At 44.8% G+C, this 26,533-nt stretch overlaps 1 protein-coding gene and 1 pseudogene across 5 annotated transcripts in view; both read left to right on the top strand.

Annotated features, from left to right (window-relative positions):
* FOCAD (focadhesin) overlaps nt 1–26,284 on the top strand; it is a 303,578-nt gene extending 277,294 nt beyond the window's left edge. For all 5 annotated transcript variants that reach the window (XM_086414321.1, XM_086414322.1, XM_086414319.1 and 2 more), the window contains 8 exons: nt 8,601–8,716; nt 12,180–12,440; nt 13,096–13,185; nt 16,501–16,678; nt 19,449–19,546; nt 21,004–21,255; nt 23,477–23,552; nt 25,903–26,284. In XM_086414321.1, the coding sequence (XP_086270447.1) occupies nt 8,601–8,716; nt 12,180–12,440; nt 13,096–13,185; nt 16,501–16,678; nt 19,449–19,546; nt 21,004–21,255; nt 23,477–23,552; nt 25,903–25,976 (1,145 nt within the window). In that variant the 3' untranslated portion in view covers nt 25,977–26,284. The remainder of the gene's footprint in view (nt 1–8,600; nt 8,717–12,179; nt 12,441–13,095; nt 13,186–16,500; nt 16,679–19,448; nt 19,547–21,003; nt 21,256–23,476; nt 23,553–25,902) is intronic.
* LOC147366830 (cullin-7 pseudogene) lies at nt 282–5,569 on the top strand (annotated as a pseudogene).
* Nucleotides 26,285–26,533: the final 249 nt, after the last annotated feature.

The raw sequence follows: 26,533 nt of genomic DNA, 5'->3' as shown, positions 1-26,533 counted from the left end.
TACCACAGACTTAGTGGCCTGAAACTATACAGATTTATTATCTTATAGTTCTGTAAGTCAGAAATCCAGCATAGTTCTCACTTCACTAAGATCAGGGTATCAGCAGAACAACATTCCTTCCATTGTTGCCCAGGGGAGTGATGTGGCTTGAATGTTTGTGTTCCCTGAAAATGCATATGTTGAGATCCTAACCCTCAGTGTGATGGTATTAGGGAGTGGGTCCTTCAAGGGCAATTAGGTCATGAGGAACCCTCATGAATGGAATTAGTGTCCTTCTAAAAGAGGTCCACAGTCCACCTCGACCCCTTTGGGGGCCCAGGCAGAGCCCAAATCTCCACCAGCGCCGCTGCCATCGTCTGTGCCACATTCCTAGCTTGGTGAAGGACAGGCCTCATGCTGGGACCCCCATCGACTTCTGAGGTACCAAGATGGTGGGGGAACTCCATTACAGGGAATTCAGGGTGCCCCTGGGGCCCGACTTGCACGCTTATCCGGACGAGCTGATCCGCCAGCGAGTGGGCCATGATGGGCATCCTGAGTACCAGATCCTCTGGCTCATCCTCCGGTGTGGGGATGATGGGGAAGGGGGCTCCAACCACGTGGACTGCAAGGCTGAGCACATCCTGCTATGGATGTCCAATGATGAAATTTATGCCAACTGCCACAAGATGCTGGGTGAGGATGGCCAGGTCATCGGGCCCTCCCAGGAGACAGCAGGGGAGGCTGGAGCACTGGACAAATCCGTGCTGGGGGAGATGGAAACCGACATGAAGTCTCTGATTCAGAGGGCACTTCGGCAGCTGGAGGAATGTGTGGGCACCATTCCTCCCGCTCCTCTGCTCCACACTGTCCACATGCTCAGTGCCTATGCCAGCATTGAGCCCCTCACCGGGGTCTTCAAAGACCCAAAGGTCCTGGACTTGCTCATGCACATGCTTAGCAGTCCCGATTATCGATTCGCTGGAGCGTGGGCTGGATGATTCAAACCCTGGCCTCCCATGATGCTAGGACCTGGAACCAGATCCTTTTCTCACTAAGCCAGCAAGAGGCCATTGAGAAACGCCTGGATTTTGACAGCTGCTGTGCTCTGCTGGCACTGTTTGCACAGGCCATGCTCTCTGAACACCCATTGTCTTTTGAGAGCATTCAGCTGCCACAGGTCCCAGGAAGGCTGCTCTTCTCCCTGGTGAAGCGCTATTTGCATGTCACCTTCCTCCTGGATCAGTTGAATGACACTGCTGCAGAACCAGGAGCCCCGCACTCCACTCCTGAGGAGCTGAGTGGGGAGAGGGGTCGCCTGGAGCTGGAGTTCAGCAAGGCTGTGGGCACGCTGATCTCAGAGCTGGTGCAGGCCATGTGCTGGGACCAGGCCTGGAGCAGACAGGGGTCCTCAGGATAGCCCTCTGGTTCCATCTTCCAGCCCCAGCTGGTGGATGAGGGCCCAGGGCTCCCATCTGCCCAGGCCTTGCCTTCCTGCAGGAGGTCAAGGAGGTTTCGACCTCGCTCTGAGTTCGCAAGTGGCAATACCTATGCCTTGTACATGCGGGATGCACTGCAGCCAGGCATGCGAGTGTGGATGCTGGATGACTATGAGATCAGCGTGGGCGACGAGGGCAAATTCCGGCAGAGCAACAATGGTGTGCCCCCGTGCAGGTGCTGTTGGAGTCAACAGGCCACACCTGTTGGGTGTACTGGCACATGCTGGAGATTCTGGGCTTTGAGGAAGACATTGAGAACATGGTTGAGGCTGCTTATGAGTACCAGGGGGCAGTGGTCAGTGCAGCCATGGGTACAGCCCTGCCGTACTGGCACTGGAAGCCCATGACCGAGCTCTATGCTGTGCCCTACGTGTGGCCTGCGGACGAGGACACTGAGGAGAGTGAACACCTGACCCAGGCCGAGTGGTGGGAGCTCCTCTTCTTCTTCAAGAAGCTGGACAGCCCCAACCATCAGGAGGTTCTCCAGATCCTTCAGGAGAACCTGGACAGGGAGGTTCTGGATGACGAGATCCTGGCTGAACTGGCTATGCCCACGGAGGTGGCCCAAGACCTGCTGCTGGCTCTGCCACAGTGACTTGACAACAGCGCCCTCAGGGATGTGCTCAACTGCCGCGTCTACAGGAAGTACAGCCCGAGGCCCTGGCAGGGCAGCCGGCCCACCCGTCCTTACTGGAAGCCCGGGCCCGGCCTCAGGAATCAGCTGACGCAGCCAGAGTGGAAGCAAAAGAAGCCCCAATTCAGGGCTCCAACACACCGCTGCAGCATCTGGCAGAGGGTTTCGGTCCAGCTGGGAAAATCTTCCTGGATCTGGAGGGAGCGTTCCGCTCAGAGGGGGCCCTGGCAGGGAGAGGCCAAGCCCCTCCTCCTGCAACTGCAGCGGCAGCCCCAGCCCTTCCTCGTGTTCATGCGGAGCCTCAACACTCCTGCCGCCAACAAGCCCCTGCACCTGGCTGTTCTGAGAATCCTGATGCAGCTGGTGGATTTCCCTGAGGCACTACTGCTCCCCTGGCATGAAGCTATGGACACCTGCATGGCCTGCCTGCGGTCCCCAAACACTGACCAAGAGGTGCTCCAGGAGCTGATCCTCTTCCTGCACCGCCTGGCCTCCGTAAGCAGGGACTATGCCGTGGTGCTCAATCAGCTGGGAGCCTGGGATGCCATCTCCAAGGCCCTGGGAAAGCACCTGGGAGAGCTGGAGCTGGCTCAGGAGCTGCGGGACATGGTGTTCAAGTGCGAGAAGCATGCCCACCTCTACCGGAAGCTCACCACCAACATCCTGGGAGGCTGTATCCAGATGGTGCTGGGCCAGATCGAAGACCACAGAAGAACCCAGCACCCCATCAACATCCCCTTCTTCAATGTGTTCCTCAGATACCTGTGCCAGGGCTCTAGCATGGAGGTGGAGGAGGACAAGTGCTGGGAGAAGGTGGAGGTGTTGTCCAACCTGCACTGGGCCAGCAAGCTGACGGACCGCAACCCCAAGACCTACTGGGAGTCCAACAGCAGTGCCGGCTCCCACCATATCACCCTGCACATGCAGCAGGGCATCCTCATCAGGCAGCTGGCTCTTCTGGTGGCTAGCGAGGACTTGAGCTACATGCCGGCCAGGGTGGTGGTGTTCGGGGGTGACAGCACCACCTCCCTTAACACGGAACTCAACTCGGTGAACGTGATGTCCTCCGCCAGCCAGGTGGTCCTCCTGGAGAACCTGAGCCGCATCTGGCCCATCATCCAGATCCGCATAAAGCGCTGCCAACAGGGCGGCATTGACACGTGTATTTGGGGGTTGGAGGTCCTGGGCCCCAAGCCCACGTTCTGGCTGGTGTTCCAGGAGCAGCTGTGCCGCCACACGCGCCTCTTCTACATGGTCCAGGTGCAGGCTTGGAGCCAGGACATCGCGGAGGACCGCAGGGGACTCCTGCACCTGAGCTCCAGACTCAACGGGGCCCTACGCCACGAGAAGAACTTTGCTAGTCGCTTCCTCCCTGACGAAGAGGCTGCCCAGGCGCTGGGCAAGACCTACTGGGAGGCCTTGGTCAGCCCCCTGGTGCAGAACATCACCTGCCCTGATGAAGAAGGCGTCAGCCCCCTGGGCTGGCTGTTGGACCAGTACCTGGAGTGTCAGGAGGCTGCCCACAACCCGCAGAGCCACGTGGCAGCATTCTCCTCCTGGATGTGCCGCATCACCCACCTGCTGGTGCACGTGGAGCCCTGTAAAGCGCCCCACGTGGTGGCGGCCTCGCCTAGGCCCAAGGGCAGAAACAGAAGCCACGACTGGAGCTCCCTGGCCACCCGGGGGCTTCCCAGCAGCATCATGAGAAACCTGACGCGCTACTGGCGGGCGGTGGTGGAGGAGCAGGTGCACAGTTTTCTGACCTCATGCTGGCAGGACGATGACTTTGTGCCCCACTACTGCGAACACTTCGGTAATCTGCAGAAGGCGAGCTCTGAGCTGTTTGGGCCATGGGCAGCCTTTTTGCTGGCGCTGCAGAATGGCTGTGCCGGTGCCCTGCTGAAGCTGCCTTTCCTCAGAGCTGGCCACTTGAGCGAGCAGTTTGCCCAACACATCGACCAGCGGATCCAGGGCAGCTGGATCGGTGGGGCACGGGGAATGGAGATGCTGGCCCAACTGCAGCTATGCCTGGAAACCATCCTCATCTTCTCTGGTCTGGAGATAGCCACTACTTTCAAGCATTACTACCAGCACTACATGGCGGACCGTCTCCTGGGCATGGGCTCGAGCTGGTGGGAGGGGGCCGTGCTGGAGCAGATCGGCCCCTGCTTCCCCAACTGCCTCCCCCAGCAGATGTTGCAGAGCCTGAGCACCTCAGAGGAGCTGCAGCGCCAGCTCCACATATACCAGCTCCAGCGGCTTGATCAGGAACTCCTGAAGCTGGAGGACACAGAGAAGAAGATACAGGTGAGCCGTGACGCCAGTGGCAGGGGCCATGAGAGAGGGACTGGGGAGGAAGCTGAGCTGGAAGCTGCGGCCTTGGCGGCAGCAGCAACAGCCAGCATGGCGGGGGAGGAGGAGTACGAGAGGATCTCTACTATGAAGGGGCGATGCCAGAAGTGTCTGTGCTCGTCCTGTCACCACGCTGCTGGCCCACCGCCTCCATCTGCCACACGCTCAACCCCAGAACCTGCCTGCCTGCCTACCTGAGGGGCACCTTGAACTGATACTCCAACTTCTACAACAAGTGTCAGAGCTGCCCTGCCCTGGAGCGGCCTGCAAAGGCGACTGCAGTGGACGTGGCTGGGCCGGGCAGAGCTGCAGTTTGGGGACCAGATGCTGCATGTGTCCACCGTGCAGATGTGGCTGCTGCTGCATTTCAACAAGCTGAAGGCGGTCTTTGTGGAGAGTCTGCTGGCCCTCTCGGGGCTCCCTCCAGACATGCTGAATCAGGCAATTGGGCCTCTGACTTCCTCAAGGGGCCCCCTGGACCTTGATGAGACAAAGGACACCCCAGCAGGGTTGCTCAAGATTCGAGACGGCAGCGAGGAACCCAGGCCTCGGAGGGGCAACGTGTGGCTCATCCCAGCTCAGACATACCTGAAAGCTGAGGACGAAGAGGGCCGGAACTTGGAGAAGAGACGGAACCTTCTTAACTGCCTCATCATCCGAATCCTCAAAGCCCATGGGGATGAGGGGCTGCACATCAACCAGCTTGTCTGCCTGGTGCTGGAGGCTTGGCAGAAGGGCCCGTGTCCTCCCAGGGGCCTGGTCAGCAGCCTTGGCAGGGGATCCACCTGCGGCAGTGCTGACATTCTCTCCTGCATCCTGCACCTGCTGGGCAAGGGCACGGTGAGACGCCAGGACGACCAGCCCCAGATGCTGTCTTATGCGGTTCCCATGACTGTCATGGAGCCTCACACTGAGTCCCTGAACCCAGGCTCCTTGGGCCCCAACCCACCCCTCACCTTCCACACCCTGCAGATCCGTTCCTGGGCCGTGCCCTACGCCTCCTGCACAAGCACCCAGAGCTTCTCTACCTTCCACTAGCCCTGGAGACAGGGTCAGGGCTAGGTAGGGCCGGGGCTTTCCACAGAATAAAATGCAGGAGTTTGATTACTTGGCCTATGTGGTAACTGCCAGGGATCTGCCAAGGGTGGGGACTTTCCTGGCTGAAAGGAGACAGGAGCCCTCAGCTCCGAGGCTGAATCATGCCATGGCAGGGTCCTTTGGGTAAGGATGGCAGGCTATGTGAGACTGAGCACCCCCCTCTCGGCTAGGGGAATTAAGTGGACTCCAGGGGTGGGCCTTCTTGGAGGGTATGTGGTCAGACAAGCTTTCACCTGGCAGGCTGGAGAGTCAAGCCTATCTCGCCACAAGCTGGATGGCTTGCAACTTCAGCAGATCATCAAGCAGGGATCTATTTTCCTTGTTTGTGGAATTGATTGGACACTGTGCCCTCCGGAGCTAAGGCTGACAGGGAAGGTGAGATAAAGGACCCTTGTGGCCACTGCAGGCCCCCAGGACCTTAACGTGTTCCACCTGGAAGCTCTAGGATCTGGGTTAGAAGGAACTGCAGCTCCCATCGCTCCTCCTTGCCCCTGTGCACTCCCGCACACCAGTAGCCTTCCCTGCCCTCGGGACTTTCCATCTCTGCAGGGCAAACATTCCCAGGCTGTGACTTTTGCTTCCCTGATCCTTATAGTCCTAGAGCTAGTTTGCACACCAAGGAGCACATAATGATCCCGTTTATAGTCATGTCCCCCAGCCAACCAGTCTAGAGACAGAATGTGGTTTAGTGGTTGCCTGTAGTTGGGGGGATTTGGAAAAACTTAGGAGTAGCTGCTACAAGGTGTGCCATTTCTTTTGGGAGTGTTGAAAATGTTAAAAATTGTGGTGATGGTCAATTCTGTTAATATATTAAAAATCACTGAACTGTTAACACTTTAAATGGGTAAAGTATATGCTATGCGAATTGTATCTCAACAAAGCTGTTAATAAAAACCAAAACCAACCAGAAAAATAAATAAATAAGAGGTCCACAAAACTCCTCAGTCCACACTGTGAAGACACAGAAAGAAGCCAGCAGACTGCAACTCAGAAGAGGGCTCTCACCAGACACCCAACCATGCTGACACCCTGATCTTGGACTTCCAGCCACCAGGACTGTGAGAAATAAGTCTCTGTTGTTTACAGACCACCCAGTCTGGAGTGTTTTGTTATAGCAGTCCAAGCAGATTGAAAAGGGAAGAATCCATTCCCCTCCCTTTCCCAGCTTCTAGAGGATGCCCAGTCCGTGGCTTGTGGCTCCCTTTCTTGGTCTTCAGCGCAAGCAGCAGAGGGCTAAAGAATCCTCATGCTGTCATCTTTCCGATTCTCTGAAGGCAGAAAAGGTCTATTTGAATAATCCAGGATAATCTCCCCATCTCAAGGTCTTTAACCTTAATCACATCTGCAAAGTTCCTTTGCCAAGCAAGGGAACATATTCACAAATTCCAGAGGTTAGATGTAGACAGATTATTCTGTTTATCCCGGGTACTTTGTGGTGAGAGGTAAAGGGAATGCACACCTCTGTTTGTCCAAAGCAAATTCTGTGATGGAGCTAACATATTAGCATATGGAAATTTAGCTTCATATATCAATATTTGCACCCCCAACTCCAAAAAAGAGGGAGCGAGAACAACTTTAACAGTGCTATAAGTTATGGATTATATATATGTTTATTTGCATGAGTGCTCTATTATTTACAGTAGGTGCTTACTTACATATGATATACAAAAAGATTTGTATACTATAATTTATGTGCAATTTACAGGATAATCAAAGATGATTTTAACTAAACACAGTTTTTCATTTGAATGCTTTCATTTGAACCTAATCCTATGTAAGATATGGTGTCACCATACTACATATCCACAGATTTCATTTGAAAACTATGTTCCCCTGCCCCTCCCCACTTTTATGTGCTATGTTGAAGATGTTGGTATTTTAGTAGAAAGAAGAAAAGGCCTGGTTAGTGTTGAGGTCCTTTAATGGACTGGAACCTGGTGGTCCGGAGTCAATGATAAGAAAGTAAAGGAGAGAAAGAGGCTGATATTCCTTGGTTTACACAGAAAGCCAATAAAGCCCCTTCACGGGGCTTGCTCTGTTCACGAAGGCCTCAGGCGCCCTCTCAATGGGGTGAAGGCGCAGAGTGCCTTCTCGAGAGGGTCTTAGAAGCCCAGGCAGGAAAGTGAACTCAGAGAGCCTCTGCGCTCCAGGGGACCAGCCTAAAAAAGAGAGGGGGAGAGAGAGAGAGAAAGAAAGAAAGACACGGGGACCAGAGCTCTGATGGAGCAAAGGTGTTTTATTCAACATTGTGTAGATATTTATACTACAAGATAGCTATTTTCAGCAGAGATAAAATCAAAACTTACAAGTTATCAAGAAAACATGAGGTCATCCATATGAAAGAGAGAGTTGTAAATAACCACTTTTACCATATGGTTCATAAAAAGGAATAGGGTACTTATCACTGTATAGAAAAACTAACAAAGGAAATCCCTGGATTCCTCAGTCCCTGGAGAGGCTTGCCTCTCCTCTTAATTCCTGAATATTCAGGAATTAATAAGGAACAGAGAATTCCTGACAGATGCAAAACAGCACACAGGAAGCCTCCTGTTAAATGCTTCCTGACAGGTTAGGAAGATGTATCTGCTGATGGGGATCAGGCTTAAAAAAGACTGGATCATTAGAGAATGTGACCTCTTTAAATCCTTCCAGATCTGGATTTGTCTATGTGCTGATTCCAAGGTGGAGAGGAGAAAAAAAACAGAAATGAAATTTTTAGCTAGAATTTTCTCAAATTTTTAATAGTATTTGAGTCTTTAGGTTTGTCTGGACATTGTAAGAGAAATTTGCCAAGCTAGTTCAAGATTCTTACCAGTTCCAAGACTTAGGCCTCTAATCCAGTAGATACATTCATTTGCTTCACAACTAAAAACGTCTCTTGAAATACTTTATGGTTTGCTGAAGTTCCATTACTGTTAGACATCATACGAAAGTTCTTTTACATTTAGCTATGTTATTGGGAACACTAAAACCTAAACACGAGTTACAAGAGGCACCTACCTGCATTACAGATATTCTTCCCCCTTCCTCCCTTTCAGGTGAAGAGATTCAGCAACTGTGTCTTGAAATCATGGTGACCCAGGCACAATCCTCCCAGAATGTCACTACACTGTTGGGAATGTGGGTAATGCCACCTCTGATCCATGGTCTGAGTGTGAGTAGTAATTAAGGGTGTTGAGCAACAGGAGGGTATAGTTGTTGTGGGGGAGATCAACATTCATTTGGGTATGAGTTCTCAAAGTCGAGAGTGGACAAGTGGGATCTCACAAAGAGTGAGCAATTGACAGTAGCTGGCCAGGAGATTGGAAAACTGTGAGACTTGGAACTCCGCCATAGCCATCACCATGGATGCTTTTGACTTTTCATGCTTTTCATGTTTATTACAAGAAAAAGGGGAAATGATCAGAGATATTCAAGTTCCTTTCTCAGGACCACACAGGTAGAATGTTGTAGAGTTACTGGAACCTGGGTTTATTTGTTTATATGATCTACATAATCATTACAGCAGGGATTAAAAGAAAGGCAAATCCACATGCTTTGGATAAACAATCCCTCATCCCTCCCTTTCACAAAAAGGCAGCAATTAAGGTGAGCCTTGAAAGCTTGGTAGGATTTTGTTAGGCATCAAATTAGAGACCCCAGAGGGTGTACGTAGGTGGGTGTAGGGGGAGAGAGCAGGATATCTCTGTCCATAGGTGTTCCGCTTGAGTAAAGTGCTGAGGAAGACGTGATCCAGCCTAGTCTTTGTGACAGAAGTGGCAGCAGCTTCCAGGGTATAGACTAAGGGTAGGTGGGAAGAATGGGGTGAGATTATTTAAAGATATGACATAAGCAAAGATGTATCATTTCGGTTACATTTCAAGTTAGGACAAAAAAAGCATATTCCATGATTCCTTAGAGGTTCACCAATTGATTATGAACTAAATGATCTCCTTTTTTAAATTCTTCTATTGCTGGAGGCTTTAATTCTTTGAGAATGGTGAAAAGCTCTCATTATTTCATCTTTTTTTATGTATATGATCATCTTTATTGTAATTCATGAGTGCATTAAAAACTGATATGGATCTCTTTATTAACATGTAGATTCTCATGGGCTTATACTTTTTACTTTTACTTGAGAATGGTAAAAGGGGCCAACAGCTTAGTATCATCACATCAAGTTCTCAACTCCTGGAAGCCGGGAGGCTCTCTTAGGGTTTCCAGATCACCATACTGTCTGCTGAACTGCCCATGCCCAAGTGTCTTCTGGAATTCCTTATAAATTTCAATAGGCCCCTGGCCAACAGAACCCTGTTACTTTGCTTGTTTTTAAGGTGCATTTCCAGGGCTAAACACTGTGCCCAAACATTTTCAAATTGCCCCGGCTAATCTTCCAGGTAGTCTGTTACTCACTTTACTAATCTCCCTGCCAGATTAAGAACCCCAAAGCTTTGTTAACCACAAAGAAGTTAGGCGAGGCTCCTTTTCTCTTCCCAGGTCAAATTATTTGGAATCCCAAAAAAATGCTAGTATCAAAAGTGGAGGACAGTAGTCTTTCCTGAAAAAGCCCTTGTCTTTTGACTTTAGTCTCTACTCTGTGCTTTTTTTAAAAAAAGTTTTCCTACATCTCCTAATTCTTCTTAATTGAAAGGCAGTGTTACTGACATCTGTAGCTGCTGTTACCTGTCTGCTCCAAGCAGCTCCCATCTAGCTGCCATTTAATGAGCACTTGTTACATTCCTCCTGCTGGTAAGCACTCAGCGAACACTGTCAGTCATCAGATTTAATCTCTCTTCAACCCTGACAGGGGCTTCCCAGGTGGCACTAGTGGTAGAGAATCCACCGACCAGTGCAAGAGATAAAAGAGACACGGGTTTGATCCCTGGGTCGGGAAGATCCCCTGGAGAAGGGCATGGCTATCCACTCCAGTATGCTTGCCTAGAGAATTCCATGGACAGAGAGGCTTGGCAGGCTACAGTCCATGGGGTCGCAGAAGAGTTGGCCACAACTGAGCATGCATGCATATGTACAGCCCTGATAGGCTGATTTTTTTACAGCTCTATTGAGTTATAATTTATATTCCATAAAATATGGCTATTTTAAGTGTATAATTTGATGAGTCTTAGTACATTTATTGGAGAAGAAAATGGCAACCCACTCCAGTGTTCTTGCCTGGAGAATCCCAGGGACAGGGGAGCCTGGTGGGCTGCCGTCTATGGGGTCACACAGAGTCGGACACGACTGAAGCAACTTAGCAGCAGCAGCGGTACATTTATACATTTTCATCCATCATCAATAGCATTTCCACCACCCCAAAAAATTCCATTGTGCCTACTTATAGTTAATCCCCACTCCCAATCTCAGACCCAGGCTACCATTGATCTTCTTTTGGTCTCTATAATTTTGTTACTTTGAAGAACTTTCATATACATTTATATTTCATATAAATTTTAGAAATTCTTTAGAATGGAATCATACAATATGAAAACTTTTGTGTCTGACTTATTTCACCTCTGAGAAGTAGATTTTTTTAAATTGTTTCCATTTTACAGCTTGATAAACTGAGGCAAGTAGAGGTTAAGCAAAGCTTATACAGCTCATCAATGGGAACACTAGCTGACTCAAAAGCCTGTGCTTTGAACACTGTTCTATTAATGCTTTGTTCCTTTTAAATCATTTATAATTCTAACTGCCTGTTTTCTTGATCTCAGATATTTTTCTAGGTTTTAGTTATCCCTCCATTTCTTCTTTAAATCTGTCCTTTTTTTTTTTTTAACATTCGTCTTTGATTAGGAATCTTATTACCTTTGTTAATTAACAAATTGTAAATTCATTTTTTTTTAATTATGTACCTTCTCATTTAAAAAAAAAGATCTGAAATGGCATGTTCTTTAATGTGAAATATTGTGTAACTCATGCAGCTACATTGATCTTTTTAGAAATTTACCGATTTTTGTCAGATTTTATATTATAAAACACTTCTTTCAGACTTGCTGCTCCTTTAGTATCATACTTAACGTTTCTAAGAATTTTTGAAGCCTGCTTCCTTACAGTCTATGGCTCATAGCTCTCATTACCGCACCCCTTCTTAGCTATCCTGAACTCTAAGATGCTATGGTCAGTTTCACATGCTCGACTGGTTCTTCTTGGCTCAGAACTGGCCCCAGAACTCCTGTTCCCCTGATTATTTTCTCATGCTTTCTCAGAAGAAGAAATGAATAATATCAAATATTCTGTTTAGCCTATTTCCAGCAGTTGAGCCTTCATCTCCAGTAGCTTTTCTGGCTAGAGAATGTGACCTTTTAAGACTGAATAGCAACTGTCATGTACTTTGAGAAGTAGCATTTTATTCCCCTCACTGGAAAGACCCAAGATTTGAGATGAGTAGTTCACAGATGGATTGGCAGATGCCATATATCCACACAAGCACCCTAGATCAGAAGTCACTGCAGCAGCTAACATCACAGGCATCGTTGGTCCATTGGCCCATGAAGCTGTGGGGAAATGGGGGTCTAGGAAGCAACCTGAACCTTTTAAAATTTAATTTTACTCTCAGACATGGTGATGACCTAGAGGTTTTGAGCATTACAAACCCAGACTTGCCTGTTTACATCTGACCTCTTCGGTTTCTCTTTCAGCTGAATATCAAGAAATACCTTCTCTTATCTGTGCCTTCATGGATAAAACATGTCTCTGATGAACAGATCGTGGGTTTTGTTGAAAGCTTAATGGTGGCAGTTTTTAAAGCAGCTTCCCCACTCTCCAGTCCTGAGTTACGCCCAAGTGCCTTACAGGGCCTGAGTCAGGCCATGAAACTGCCCAGCCCTTCCCACCACCTCTGGAGTCTGCTCAGCGAAGCTACTAGGAAAATTTTTGACCTCCTGCCAAATAAGATTCGGGTGAGGAACAAAAATATTTGCATTCCTGACAATTTGTGTTTGGGATTTTTTAAAGCCTTTTGGCAAAGTGGGGAGGTGTATGTTTTTAAGAATGTGGTGGGAAGACTAGCAAGAAATAACCACATTCTTCACTAAGAATGTTTGCTTCCAAAATCTAAATCAAGGTTGAAAATTTAGAACCAAAATTTTGAGCACGCTTTGAAGCAAGGTTAACCAGTGTAGCACCAGGAAATTTGCTCTCAAGTCTTTTACCAAATGCCTATAGAAGATGAGCAAGTTCAGAAACCCTTACACCTGAGGAATCCTTGGGCGTATTGTCCAACACACTTAATATTTGCATCAGGTGACTTAATACTAGCTTTGCCCCTCCCCCAACAGACTTCTGAAATGTAGTTGTGCAAAGAAGTAGAAAATCCATCCAGAATGATGGGTTCTGATCAGGAGAAAAAAGTACAGGCAAACAAAATACACCAAATAACAGGAAAGATGCTGTCTAAATGATAAAAAATTGGCCACGGGTTTTGGCTTGGTTAAAATTAAAATCTCATCAACCGCTGTTCATGGAGATAAGCAAAGCTAAAGATTTGTCAGAGCAGTGAGAATATGCGTGTTATCTTATACTATATTTTGACATGCTTGGGATTTTTCTTACCAGAGAAATGATCTAGAGCTGTATATCAGTGTAGCAAAGTGCCTCTCGGAAATGACAGATGATGAAGCCAATCGGGTTGCCCAGATTACTGAGGTAATAACATATCCATGTGTTTTTTCATTATTGAGATGGGTATTACAATTGATATGGTTATAGTGTCCTTTTGGCTGAAGCTCATTTTGTTTCATGTTTGTTAGTTACTGGCCAATTTCAGGAAACTCTCTCTTTCACTGAGGGGTCTCATGTCCAGCCTAGTATGGTTGGATATGCAGTAGTATAAATGGGTAGATGAATGAATAACTTTTTTTTCAACTGGAGCATAGTTCCTTTATATTGTTGTGCTAGTTTCTATTGTACAGAGAAATAAATCAGCTATATGTTGTGAACCTATATCCACTCTATTTTGGATTTCCTTCCCATTTAGGTCACCACAGAGCATTAAGTAGAATTCCTTGTGCTATACAATAGGTTCTCATTAGTTATCTGTTTTATTCATGCTAATGTATATGTGTCAATCCCAGTTTCCCAATTCATCCCACCTCCCCATTCCCTTCTTAGTGTCCATACATTTGTTCTCTATTTCTGCCTTGCAAACAGATTCAGCTGTACTGTTTTTCTAGATTCCATTTATATGCATTAATATACGGTATTTTTCTCCTTCTGATTCACTTCACTGTGTATGACAGTCTCTGGTCCATCCACATCTCTACAAATGACCCAGTTTCATTCCTTTTCAGGCTGAGTAATATATATTCCATTGTATATATGTAGTAGTATAAATGGAAAGATGAATAATAACTTTTTAACCTAGCTAATCGCACTTTGTCAAGAACATTTTAGTGTTCCCTATGGGTAAAAAAGCATTAGTCTCTCAGTTAGACTCTCCAAAACCCCATGGACTGTAGCCTCTGTCCATTGAATTCTCCAGAAAGATCCCCTGGAGAATTGGCTACCCACCCAGTGTTCTTGACTGGTGAATTCCAGGGACAGAGGAGCCTGGCAGGCTACAGTCCATGGGCTTGCAGAGTCGGACATGACTGAGCGACTAAGCACAGCACAGCCCAAGCAATTTAATGAGGAAATGCTTGAGAGAATGCACTCTGGAGCCTCACTGCCCAGGTGCGAAATCCAGTCTCTAATTTACTAGCAATGTGACCTTGGTTAAGTGTCATATTCTCTCTCTGCCTCAGTTTCTTGATCTATAAAAGGGAAATAATAGTGCATACCTATTAGGGTCGTTTTGAGAGTTAAATGACTTAATCCATGTTAAGTTTTGGAAAAGTGCCTGACCCAAGGCAAGGATTCAGTAATAACATTATCATAATTACTGCATTCATGTAAGGTATTATATCTGGTTATTATATTCATGTTGTATAGTTGGAAGTTAATATAATTTGCTTTGTGGTACCTAAAGCTCAAAGTGGCTATGTTACTCACTTGCATTTCTAAAGTGCCATTCAGAACATTGTCACTAGAACATTCTAAATTGTGTTCTGATGTCCCCCAAAGAGTATGTGTTCTGCTGAGCCCTGTGTTTTTCTCTTCATTTCTAGAAAGAACAGAGATAAGAAAGTACAGGTGAAGAGCTGAGACTCCTTGGGTTTCAGTTCTTACTCTGTGTCATTAAGCAAGTTCCCTAACTTCTGTGCTTCAGTCTCCTCATCTGTAAAGGACGTGATAATAGTAATCTATTGCTCAGTGTTACTATGAGAATGAAATGATTAATACAGTGGTCCTCAAACTTTTTGGTCTCAGGGCCATTTTAGTGTCTTAAAAATTATCAAGGACTTCAAAGAGCTTTTGTTTATGTGGGTTATATCTGTCAATGTTTACCATATTAGAAATTAAAACTAGAAAGTTTTTAGAACATTACTTAAAAGTAGTAATAAATCCATTGCATCCTAACATGTAAGAAAATTTTTTTTTCCAAAAAACAGGTTAGTTTAGAAAATTAGAAAAGTGTCATTGTCTTACATTTTGTAAGTCTCCTCAGTGTCTTCATAGAAGACAGCTGGATTTTCAAGGGTGCTACTTCATTCAATCTGTTGTGATGTCATTTTGGTGAAGTGTGTGACGAAAACCCAGCCTCACACAGATACGAAGGTAGAATGGGAAAGAGTGTTAGTAGTCTTTTCAGATAACATGAGGATATCTTTCTTTGATATTGCACCAAAACTCACCAAGTGGTGATTTCTTATAGGTTAGTTGCAATGTGAAATCTGAAAGCAGATCAGTGAACTTCACATACTCTGTTACAGTAAAATCCATTGGTTCTTGGGGTTTTGGATTTTTTACCAATGCGTGATTTTATAAGATACTATTGCAAGATCTGTAAGATATATTGGTCATTTGGAAAATATTGAGTCACTAAATTTTGAAAATCTTCCAAATGTTGGTACATTTCATTATAAACATCAGAACATTGTATTTGTCACTATTACCAGCAACCTCATCAGAAAAGTCTTTTATGCATATATGTCTTACATGTATCTTGGGAAGCTGCCAAAGTCATAGTAGCAGATACAGATTTTCCAAAAATCTAATTTTCGCTTAAAAGGACACATTTTGTCATTGGCAGTAACTGCTATCAAGTATTTTCCTTGGAAATGGCAGTCTCACTTCCTTCACTTTTAAAAAATAATCAAATACTCAGTTTTCATAACCATCATTTGTTTTTGAATCATTCTTTCAAGTAAATGGGGGTCTGTGAAAAGAGTGGCTATTTCAGCTCACAACTCACTCTCACAACTTTCTCCTTGAGACGAACATCACACTCGTGGGAGCAGCACAAGACCTTTATGCATACTTCCCACTTGGTCATGCAGAACATTACAAAGATGTGTATTCAAGGGCAGCGGTTTAACAAAACTAGTAATTTTATTGTTTACAAGGATATTTTAAATGAAACTAGCTTTTTAAAAAATTGCCAGTGTCAGTAAAAAATACAATGAATATTACTCCTGTTTGGGGTCTATTATGAATATAGTTTGACCTCACAGACCCTCTCTTCTAAAAGGGTCTTGGGGTCCCCCAGAGGTCTGTGTACCAAACTTTGTGAAATGCCAAATTAACACAGGTTAAGTGCTTCAAATATGCCTGGCACATTGTAAGTACTGTGTTTGTTGGTTATCATTGTTATTATTTGTCTTTACTAAATATCCTCACCAGTTGACCCTTGAAATCATTGATGGTTTTTATGAGAAAGCAGAAGGTGACATTACCACTGTCTATAGGTACATTTTGAGATAGCACACAGGCAGATAGGTTTCACAGTGCAGGAAATAAACAGTTTTAGCATTTGGAGTGGTAATCAACTTCAAACTCACCCTTTCTCTTTTGCCCTTGCCCCAAGGTCCTGTAACAACTTCAGTTAATTCAATAGCAACTGAACAATTTGCTTTTTTGCAGAGTAGCCTAGAAAAGGCTGCCTTTGTCAGGCTCTACTTGGTCTCTCAAGGACGATTCCCCTTGATGGGCTTGACTGATGTGCTCTGTGTCGCTGTCCAGCACCGTGAAAAAGACACACTGGCCTGGATGACGCTGCACAGCTTATACCAGGCACGGATTGTGAGCCACGCCAACACTGGTAAGGCCAGCCAGGGAGCACATCGCGACAGACAAACATGCCTACCATCTCTTTGAGGTTATCATTGTTTCCTCAACTTAAAAACTAGGCTAGGGCTTCTTGACACAGGTGAGAACTTGGTACCCCCAAATGAGCAGCACCTGGGATAGAAAAGCACAATTACAGCTCACAGCATCAACTCTTTGGAGGTGAGAATAAATTCTGTTGGAGATTTGGATCTCATATTTGGCCCTCCAGGCCCACAGAGACATAAGCAGGTTTACCAGGTTGAATCTGCCTGCTTCTGTTTCTCAAACAGATGGATGCTAATGGATTCTGCCTGATGTTTGCATGAACATGGCTTTTGGGTGGTCATTTAACAAACAGAAAAAGAAAGCAGCAACCACAAATTAAATAGTTATTCTAGAGAAGAACTTCTCAGGGGTGAGAAGAATAAAATCTGGACACCCTGAGTACATCCTCACGCCAGAAACTGCAGGCCTGAAGCTCTGCTAATGAATGGTGCAACTTTTAGGCCATTTTAGACATTTATGCTGTAATAATCATCTACAGATTGGAGAAGGAAATGGCAACCCACTCCAGTGTTCTTGCCTGGAGAATCCCAGGGACGGGGAGACTGGTGGGCTGCCGTCTATGGGGTTGCAGAGTCGGACGTGACTGAAGTGGCTTAGCAGCAGCAGCAGCAGCAATCATCTAAAGAGAGGGCTCCCTCAACCCAGTGCTCTGTGACAACTTGAAGGGGTTGTCACAGAGCACTTCTTAACCTCTCCTCCCTTCTTAACCCCCTCCCCTCTCCCACCCCTTCCCACCCACTGGTATAAATGTATACCAGTGGCTGATGCATGTTGATGTATGGCAGAGGTCAGCAAATATTGTAAAGCAGTTATCCTCCAGTTAAAAATTAATAGGAGGAAAAAAATAAATAGGGAGCTACTTCATTTCTCCTCCATGCCTTTGATCATATGCTTGTAATTTTCCAAATCTGTGTTCAGGTCCTGATCAGATTGGACGTGACTAGAAGGCCCTTGTAAGCCATATTCCCCATCTCTTGTATTTTAAAGGCCATGAGAGAAGACTGACAAATGCAGTTTAAATACTCTTTGCAAGATTGTGTAGGAAATTTTGATTCCTCTTCCTCGCTGGCAACTGAGATAGTTGTCACTTGCACATTAGTGCCTGCCCAAAGAACAGTGAACCTGTGATGAAAAATGAGATTTTTTCACTCAACCTCAGAAGTACATTTATCTGGTAGAAAACCAGTTCAGTTCAGTCGCTCAGTCGTGTCCGACCCTTCGCAACCCCATGAATCGCAGCACGCCGGGCCTCCCTGTCCATCACCAACTCCCAGAGTTCACTCAGACTCAAGTCCATCGAGTCAGTGATGCCATCCAGCCATCTCATCCTCTGTCGTCCCCTTCTCCTCCTGCCCCCGATCCCTCCCAGCATCAGAGTCTTTTCCAATGAGTCAGCTCTTCGCATGAGGTGGCCAAAGTACTGGAGTTTCAGCTTCAGCATCATTCCCTCCAAAGAAATCCCAGGGCTGAGCTCCTTTAGAATGGACTGGTTGGATCTCCTTGCAGTCCAAGGGACTCTCAAGAGTCTTCTCCAACACCACAGTTCCAAAGCATCAATTCTTCGGCGCTCACCTTAGGTGTTCCCAATTAAGCATGCTGCTGCTGCTAAGTCGCTTCAGTCATGTCTGACTCTGTGCGACCCCATAGACGGCAGCCCACCAGGCTCCCCCGTCCCTGGGATTCTCCAGGCAAGAATACTGGATGGGTTGCCATTTCCTTCTCCAATGCATGAAAGTGAAGTCCCTCAGTCGTGTCTGACTCTGTGCGACCCCATGGACTGCAGCCCACCAGGCTCCCCCGTCCCTGGAATTTTCCAGGCAAGAGTACTGGAGTGGGGTGCCATTGCCTTCTCCGAATTAAGCATGAAGATACTTGAAAGAAACAAATTTGATATTGCCTTTGGTCATAACCAGTTGGCCTTCAAATTTAGTTTGAATTTTCAAGTGGCAAGAGTTTTGAAAATGGCAAGAGTAGGAAAGTGCTTCCTTCATTTTTTTAATCTTTTTTGCTTTTTTTGTCTTATTCACCTAATACTAGTGTGGTTAACCTCTTTGGGTCATAGATCATTTTCAGGTGGGGTGCAAATCCCCCTTCAGTATGTGCGTGTAAGTACTGGCACAAACATGGTGCCATTTTCCTCATGCACTAAATTTTGAAGATCTTTCCAAGTAGTCTTTGCTGTGCTGGGAATCCTCATTTTTGAAAGGAAAAAATAATATTTATGTTATTGTTTGTTCTCTATTTAGCCTACTACAGCTGGGTTTTGGTTTTGGCGCTTTTTTTTAATGTCTTTAGGATAGGTATTCTGTATGATTTTGTCATAAATTGAGAACTTTAAGCAAGAGAGGACTATAAGAACAATTAATTATCAAAGATTTAACACTACTAAGCCGTGGGCATGCCCCGTTTCTCCCAGTGTTTAGAAATTCCATTAAATGCATTTGACCATTTTATCAGGTTCGAAGAATAAATTTAGCTTTTAAAAATAAAGACCAAAATAAGGTCATCTGATGTGAACAGTATCAAAAAAAAAATCTCTCTTGAGTGAGAACAAGTCTCAGGTAGCATCAGAGGACTTGTAACTGTTGCAGAGAGTCCTCAGCGGGTCGTTCGCTTTAGTTATGATAATTATTGTTGATCTATCTTACACTGCAAAGAAAAACCATGGTCTGGTAATACATGTCCTTTTGTTTCAGGCGTGTTGAAGAGAATGGAGTGGCTCTTGGAACTGATGGGTTATATCAGAAATGTTGCTTACCAGTCAACGTCTGTTCAGAACGTGGCTCTTGACAAGGTACAGTCTAGAGGAGTCATTTGTGGCTTTCTTAAAATACAGAGTATATTTAGTCTCCCAAAAGAGGAACATGTTGCTGCTTGCAGCTCTCTTTTCTCCCTTTATTTTTGGGAAACAAGGATGACAATTCTCTAACATCACAGGAAATGGGTGTTCTTACCAGAATCTTGAAGATGCCCACAGCTGCCCTTTGAAAAATATTTTCAGCAGAACACCTCCCTTGACAGGCAGCACACAGAAGTTCTAGCTAGGGGGGAATCTAAGGTCCTGTGCACCTGAGCTGGATCCCACAAAGACTGTGGGGTCCAGGGCTCTGGCCTCCACCGTGGTCCAGAGCTTGGCTTTAAACACCTGGTTTGAAGGGGTTCCTGAAGTGTGTGCAAGTAATCTGTGTTTGTGCCAGTACTTACACGCACATATTGAAGGGGAATTTGCACCTCACCTGAAAATGATCTATGACCCAAAGAGGTTAACCATCACTAGTATTAGGTGAATAAGACCAGAAAAAATAAAGATTAATGAAAAAAAATGAAGGAAGCACTTTCCTATTCTTGCCATTTTCTTGACTCAGCTGTGCATTTTTTTTTTTTTTTGTATTTTTCCATAGCCATGTTTCATAGGCCTGCTGTTTACTTGTGTGAGTAAAATATGTGTAACCTGGGATATTGTTTGATATTCTGCCCAGCTTTTCTCCAGAGCTGTGTGTCTTTTTGAAATTTTCATTAATGAGATTAGGCATTTTAAGAGATTGAGGGGTACTTTTTAAGCTTTTTTTGAGCTTTCCTCGTATTTCCAAAGTTTATATTAACTTTCTCTGCTTTCTTACAAAAATCGTTTGAAACTTAGAAAATATAAATAAACAGAAAGAATCATTTAAATCACAGTAATGTAGTAACTCAGAGGTAGCCCTTGTTATCATCATTTCTACGTGTCTAGTCTATAAAATCTAAATGCATGGATTCTAAACAGATTTTTTTTAATGCATATGGAAAGTCATATGTTGTTTCTGTTCAAAAACAGAATATGCTATACATATTTTTTAAGTTTTGGCCACATGATAATAAACCTTAATATCCCTGTTCATATATCTCTTAATTAATTTTTAAATCTCTTTGAAAACACCAAAACAGAGGAGGAATGTTTGGATCTCAGTATGATTAGGCATTAAATAGATTATGTTCCTCTTGAAATGTTAGAACAATAATAATGAAACTGTTGGGCCTTCTCTACTTACGAAAGAGGATCCTTCAAACCTTCTGAAAGCCCAGAATGTCTCTTCATTAAGCATGGAAACGGTCTGCTATCCCATCCAGTTCCTCTTCTGGGGTAGGGGAGGGGCAGGAGGAAGGCTTCGGCGAGGGGGAAGATAACATTTCCTCCCGACGCGAGCTGTGTGTGAACACGTGGTACTTTGCAGTTAAAGTCTGTGACCTAACCCTGTTTCTTCTTTGCCATAGGCTTTGGACTTCTTGTTGCTGATATTTGCAGCCGCAGTGGTTGCATGGGCAGATCACGCTGCCCCTCTCCTCCTTGGCCTCAGTGCCAGTTGGTTGCCATGGCACCAGGAAAATGGCCCAGCTGGGCCAGCATCAAGCTTGCTTGGCAGGAGTCCATTACACAGGGTCACTCTGCAGGAGGCTGTCACTCTCCTTCCCAGTAGCATGCCTCTTCTGCTGCAGAAAGAGCCATGGAAGGAACAGACCCAGAAGGTGAGGCGGGCAGCCACCTGCTTCAGGGCAGGCAGCCGTTTTCTCTTCGGCAGCTTCTGCTGTAGAATTGCAGTGGGAGATAAGTGAAACCTAAATCACACGACAGGCTTTCTTACTCAGTCTCAGATCTCAGCCAGATGCAGGGCCTCAGAGATTGAGGGTAGCTCAGGCTCAGGGTAACTGCTCACTGAAAACAACAATGATACTGGCAACAACTTGCTTACAGTTGGGGCTGAGGCGGAGAGAAAAGCTTGTGCTTGCCTTCATTTGTTGAAGACTTACATGTTCTTAATACTGGGGGTAAAGGATGAGTAACTCTCTGAAGGCTCAAAATTTCCTAGTGAGGACAGACAAGAAGGCAAGTTCAAAATTGCAAGATGGTACAATAAGGATGAGCTTCCCCGGTGGCTCTCAGTGTTAAAGAATCCACCTGCCAATGCAGGAGACCCAGGTTTGATCCCTGGGTTGGGACAATCCCCTGGAGTAGGACATGGCAACCCACTCCAGTATTCTTCCCTGGAAAATTCCATGGGCAGAGTGGCCTGGTGGGCTACAGTCCATGGGGTCACAAAGAGTCGGACATGACAGAGCATGCTCACACGTGATAAGGATACAGTTGATGAACAAGGGAGGGGGTGATCAACAATGCGTGGGGGAAATCCGGAGAGCTGTGAATCTGGAGTACCCATCTTTTACCATATTTAAGGTTCCCCACAGCTCATTCCATGTAGTAGCCACATTCCAGGTGCTTCCGGCCTGTGCTAGATACCATGGGGAGATCTGTAAAGGCCTAATGTCATCACCTTTGCCCTCAGGAAAACACAAACTATAGGGAGTACCTTTTGGTTTTTAATAGAGTTTCCCCAGGCTACTAGCTGTCCTGCAGAGCATATGAAAATGAGGTACATCTATATTTCTCATTGCATGGCTCTAACATATCTTGAATTGTCAATTGAAGGATTTTTTTGAGTCCCGTTTAATCAAACTGGATCTTTATGAGGTTGAAAGCTTACAGCCAACTTTGTGGCTTACTTGTAAAATCTAAACCTTAGTCTTTAAAAATATTTCTGAACTGTGGACCCACAGTTCAGCCATGAACAACTCCATTGAACATCTCAAATAAAATGCCTTTGTTTTCTTAAACCTGATAAGCATTAGTGTTATTACCTCTAATTTTGTATTTTCTTTTTCACTTTAATTATTTCTGGTCTGGGACACCCTGTTCATTTTGGACTACAGTGTAGATAGATATCTTGCATCTATTACATATTTGTAGTACTTATTTACTTACCAGCAGGATATGATAAAACAAAATTGAGGAAAAGAAAATAAGAAAAGTTTTAATTAAAGCAGGGAATTAGGAATATTTTATTTTTCTGTTTTCTTTTCAACCCACAGTCTATGTCCAAAATTAAAATGCCTAGTACCTATGACTAGTGTTTTTTAGTGAGTCAAGATAGGGAACATTCAGTCAATGAAATTACCCAGTATCTAATTCAAAAACAATTTTGGCTATGCCTGGGAGATCAGTCAAACTCATGAGTACGTGGAGTTTCTACCTTGTTTGCAGGATTTATTTGCAGTTAACATGCTTGGGTCTACCTAGCAAATTGTCTTATGCCTTTTCTGTTGCATTTCAACTTGGCTTCGTATCCATTTGGGCACAAACTATTCGTAGCTACAGAAACATATTTTAGTAACAGGGGCTTACAGCTGATGTGTTTACCCATTTGCTACCCACCTAGGAGCCTAGGCCTGATGCACACAGAACCAGGTGGCAGGCAGCATGGTGTGAAGAAGGAGTGTGAGGCTTTGAAGCCAGATGTACTTGGGTTCAGATCTTGACTCTGCCAGTCCTGGGGAGTGGACTTGGGCAAGGCTCTTACCCTTTCTGGGGCCTCTTAGAGTGATGAGAAAGAATGTTCATGGCACACCAGAGGCCCTCTGGGCCCCTGTCTACCCCACTCTTAAACTATAGTAACTCCCAGGATAATCAGCGAAAGAAGGAGGTTTGACTTTGCTGAGTCATTTAACTGAGGGCTGTCTCCAACATTTCCATCCCTTGTGCCTGGTCACATCTCCTCTTCACTCTCCCAGCCCAGGCAGGTATTATCTGGGGACTACTGTCCTTGTTAGGCACATGTGCAGGTCCAAGGGTTTGAATGATGTCTTACCAATCCTGAGATTGTTTATCTGATACAATTCTTCATTTTCACTCTAGTTCATTGACTGGCTGTTCAGCATCATGGAAAGCCCTAAGGAAGGACTCTCAGCAAAATCCAAGGATCTTTTAAAAGGTATTACTTTCATCCTTTATACCCAGCATAGGTGAAAACCATCCAGTGTTGTCTGTACTAGAGAACAGCATCCTAGTGTATGCTGGCTCCTGAAAGGGCTCATCTTGGTGCAATTTAGAGAAGTAATCTGAAGCTGTCACCAATATGGCATTTTTGAATTAGAAAGTGGATTTATTATTATTTTTTTTTTTTAGTTTTCTGTTTTTTTTTTTTAATTTTATTTTATTTTTAAACTTTACAATATTGTATTAGTTTTGCCAAATATCGAAATGAATCTGCCACAGGAGAAGAGTTTCATGGCCTTTAATTTTTATTTAAGTGGTTTTTTAATGTTTTATTGTGATCATAAAATGATTGAATAAAAATTAGAAAATTCAGAAAAGTAAAAAAGAATAAGCAAAAAGGAATCCAGAATCCCATTGCACAATGACAATTTTGATTATTTTTCCTAAGTGTTACCCCCTCTATGTGTAAGTTTTAACATTGTTATAATCATAGCCAATTGAAAAATGTACATGCACACTTTGAGTACTGCCTTTTTTTACTTTAAAATTATTAGAAGCATTTTAACCTATTCTTATACTAGCTTCATAAGTATTTTTCATGGCTGTATAGTATTTTGCCGGGGGAATTGGACATTTCCCATGCTTCCAGGCATTTAGATGGTTTTCATGTTTTTTATTGGAGAAGGAAATGGCAACCCACTCAAGTGTCCTTGCCTGGAGAATCCCAGGGATGGAGGAGCCTGGTGGGCTGCCGTCTATGGGGTCATACAGAGTCAGACCCGACTAATGCGACTTAGCAGCAGCAGCATGTTTTTTATACATCTCTGCTGCTGCTAAGTCACTTCAGTCATTTCCGACTCTGTGCAACCCCATAGACGGCAGCCCACCAGGCTCCCCGGTCCCTGGGATTCTCCAGGCAAGAACACTGGAGTGGGTTGCCATTTCCTTCTCCAATGCATGAAAGTGAAAAGTGAAAGGAAAGTCACTCAGTCGTATCCGACTCTTTGTGACCCCATGGACTGCAGCCTACCAGGCTCCTCTGTCCATGGGATTTTCCAGGCAAGAGTACTGGAGTGGGGTGCCATTGCCTTTTCCTTATACATCTCTATTGACTGTTAAACTATGACTGCAGGATCCACAAATATAAGCTATCTTTCTGTGCAAATTACATGGATGTTTTTACTCAAACCTCAAACATCTTCTGGGTGTTGGTTCTGTGGTCCGAGACAGCTTGTACTGTCATCCACATCTTGGGACTTGGGGGTCAGGATCCTCCCAGTGGCTACCACTGATGCCCCTGACATGCTTTAAGTTACTGTACTGGAAAGTCTTACCTTGGGAAAGTTGCCTGTTGGCCTACCCTTGTGATAACTGACCATATTTTGCTTTAAGTATGGTGTATTGTATTGATTGCCTAACAAGCAAGAATTATCTAATGTATTGTTCCTACCTCTAATGTGGGTGGCAGGGCATGTGTAGGAAGGTGATTCTGATCAACCACAGAGCTTCACTGAGGATCAGAGCAGTGGTCTGACATATTTTCACTTGACCATTCCCAAGAAACTTGCTACTAGGACTTCCTCTACTTATTTTCCTTGGGGAGTTTGGACTCATTTTAAGGGCCATGCGTCCATGATACCATTGGTTGTTCCCAACATATGCTGTCTTAAGTCATGAAGATAACAGTTAATTCCAGTGAGACAAATTGTTATTTGGGTCAAGGAAGTACATGTTCACTTGGTCATATATTCAAGGGCTTATTAGAGTCACACATAATTATTGTGTAACTCTGGCTTATCTTCATTCTCTCACAGTATAATACTTAAAAAATATATCAATATATTGATATTTATATTCATATTCTAAAATAAGATATATAATAAGTTACCTAGAGGGATTACACACAACTTCCTTACTTTAAATTGAGCCCATGAAATCCTAACTTCATTACAGGATCAGTTTGTTTACCTTTTAATAAGACATTTAGTGGAAAAGTCATATTCGTGTAGAAAAGTGCTCAAGTAGATTTTTACAAAGGGAACATACCTATGTAGTCAGCACTTGGATTAAGAAAAAGAGCAACACCAGCATCCCAGAAGTCAGTTTGTTTTAATTCTGTGGAACTTCCCACTAACTGGTTGCAAAGTAACTTAAAACAGACCTTTTCCTCAACCTTTACTAATGGCTTCTTCCATTAAAATTCTATCTAAGGCATGATAGTCATTCTTAAAGATTAGCCAAGCAGGAACAAGTCAAGTTCTGTTCTGACACCTTTTTGATCTAAATGATCTTTTCAAATGTAACTGCACCAAATGAAACAGTGTGCTTTTTTTTGTCCCCTTTAGCTACCCTGCTGTCCTTGAGAGTTCTCCCAGAGTTTAAGAAGAAAGCTGTATGGACCAGAGCCTATGGTTGGTGAACAACTTCACAGTGGCCAGCAGCATTCTCAGCTGGATGAGGAAAACCATATAGGCAGAAGGAATTTTTCAGAATTCGTGTCTGGGATTGCTGAGACATGATGCAGAGAGCTCAGGGGCATGAAAGGGTGGCCACAAAACTCACAGTTTGAACAGCGCATGCCTGGAGAGGTTGCTTTGGTATCCAGGCCAGTTGAGACTGAAATAAGAACTTGAATTTTATTTGGCTGAGATCTGAAGGTTTTCTTTTGTGAAAATTTGACTATCTCATCTCCTCCCTGCTAAATTCTAGTAAAACAATCTTGTGAAATCTGTGCATGTTGACTTTTGCTTTAAGGCATGGTGGAAGTTTAGCTCACAAAACCAAACTATAGTGGTGACGGCGGAATCTGTTTCCCATGAAGTCTCTAGAGGATATTCATTGACTCAATAAGTTAGACATGTTTTCTTATTCTTACTGCTAAAACACTCTTGGAACTGCTCTACATGCTTAAATAATAAGCATGGTGTTAACCATTGCTAAATCAGACCCAAAAGTGGTGGCTATAATTTTTTATGC

The sequence above is a fragment of the Bos grunniens genome, chromosome 8, assembly GCF_055505025.1.
Source record: "Bos grunniens cultivar Pamir isolate PY7600 chromosome 8, Bosgru_T2T1.0, whole genome shotgun sequence".
NCBI lineage: Eukaryota > Metazoa > Chordata > Mammalia > Artiodactyla > Bovidae > Bos > Bos grunniens.
This window is presented reverse-complemented; position numbering and strand designations above follow the sequence as displayed.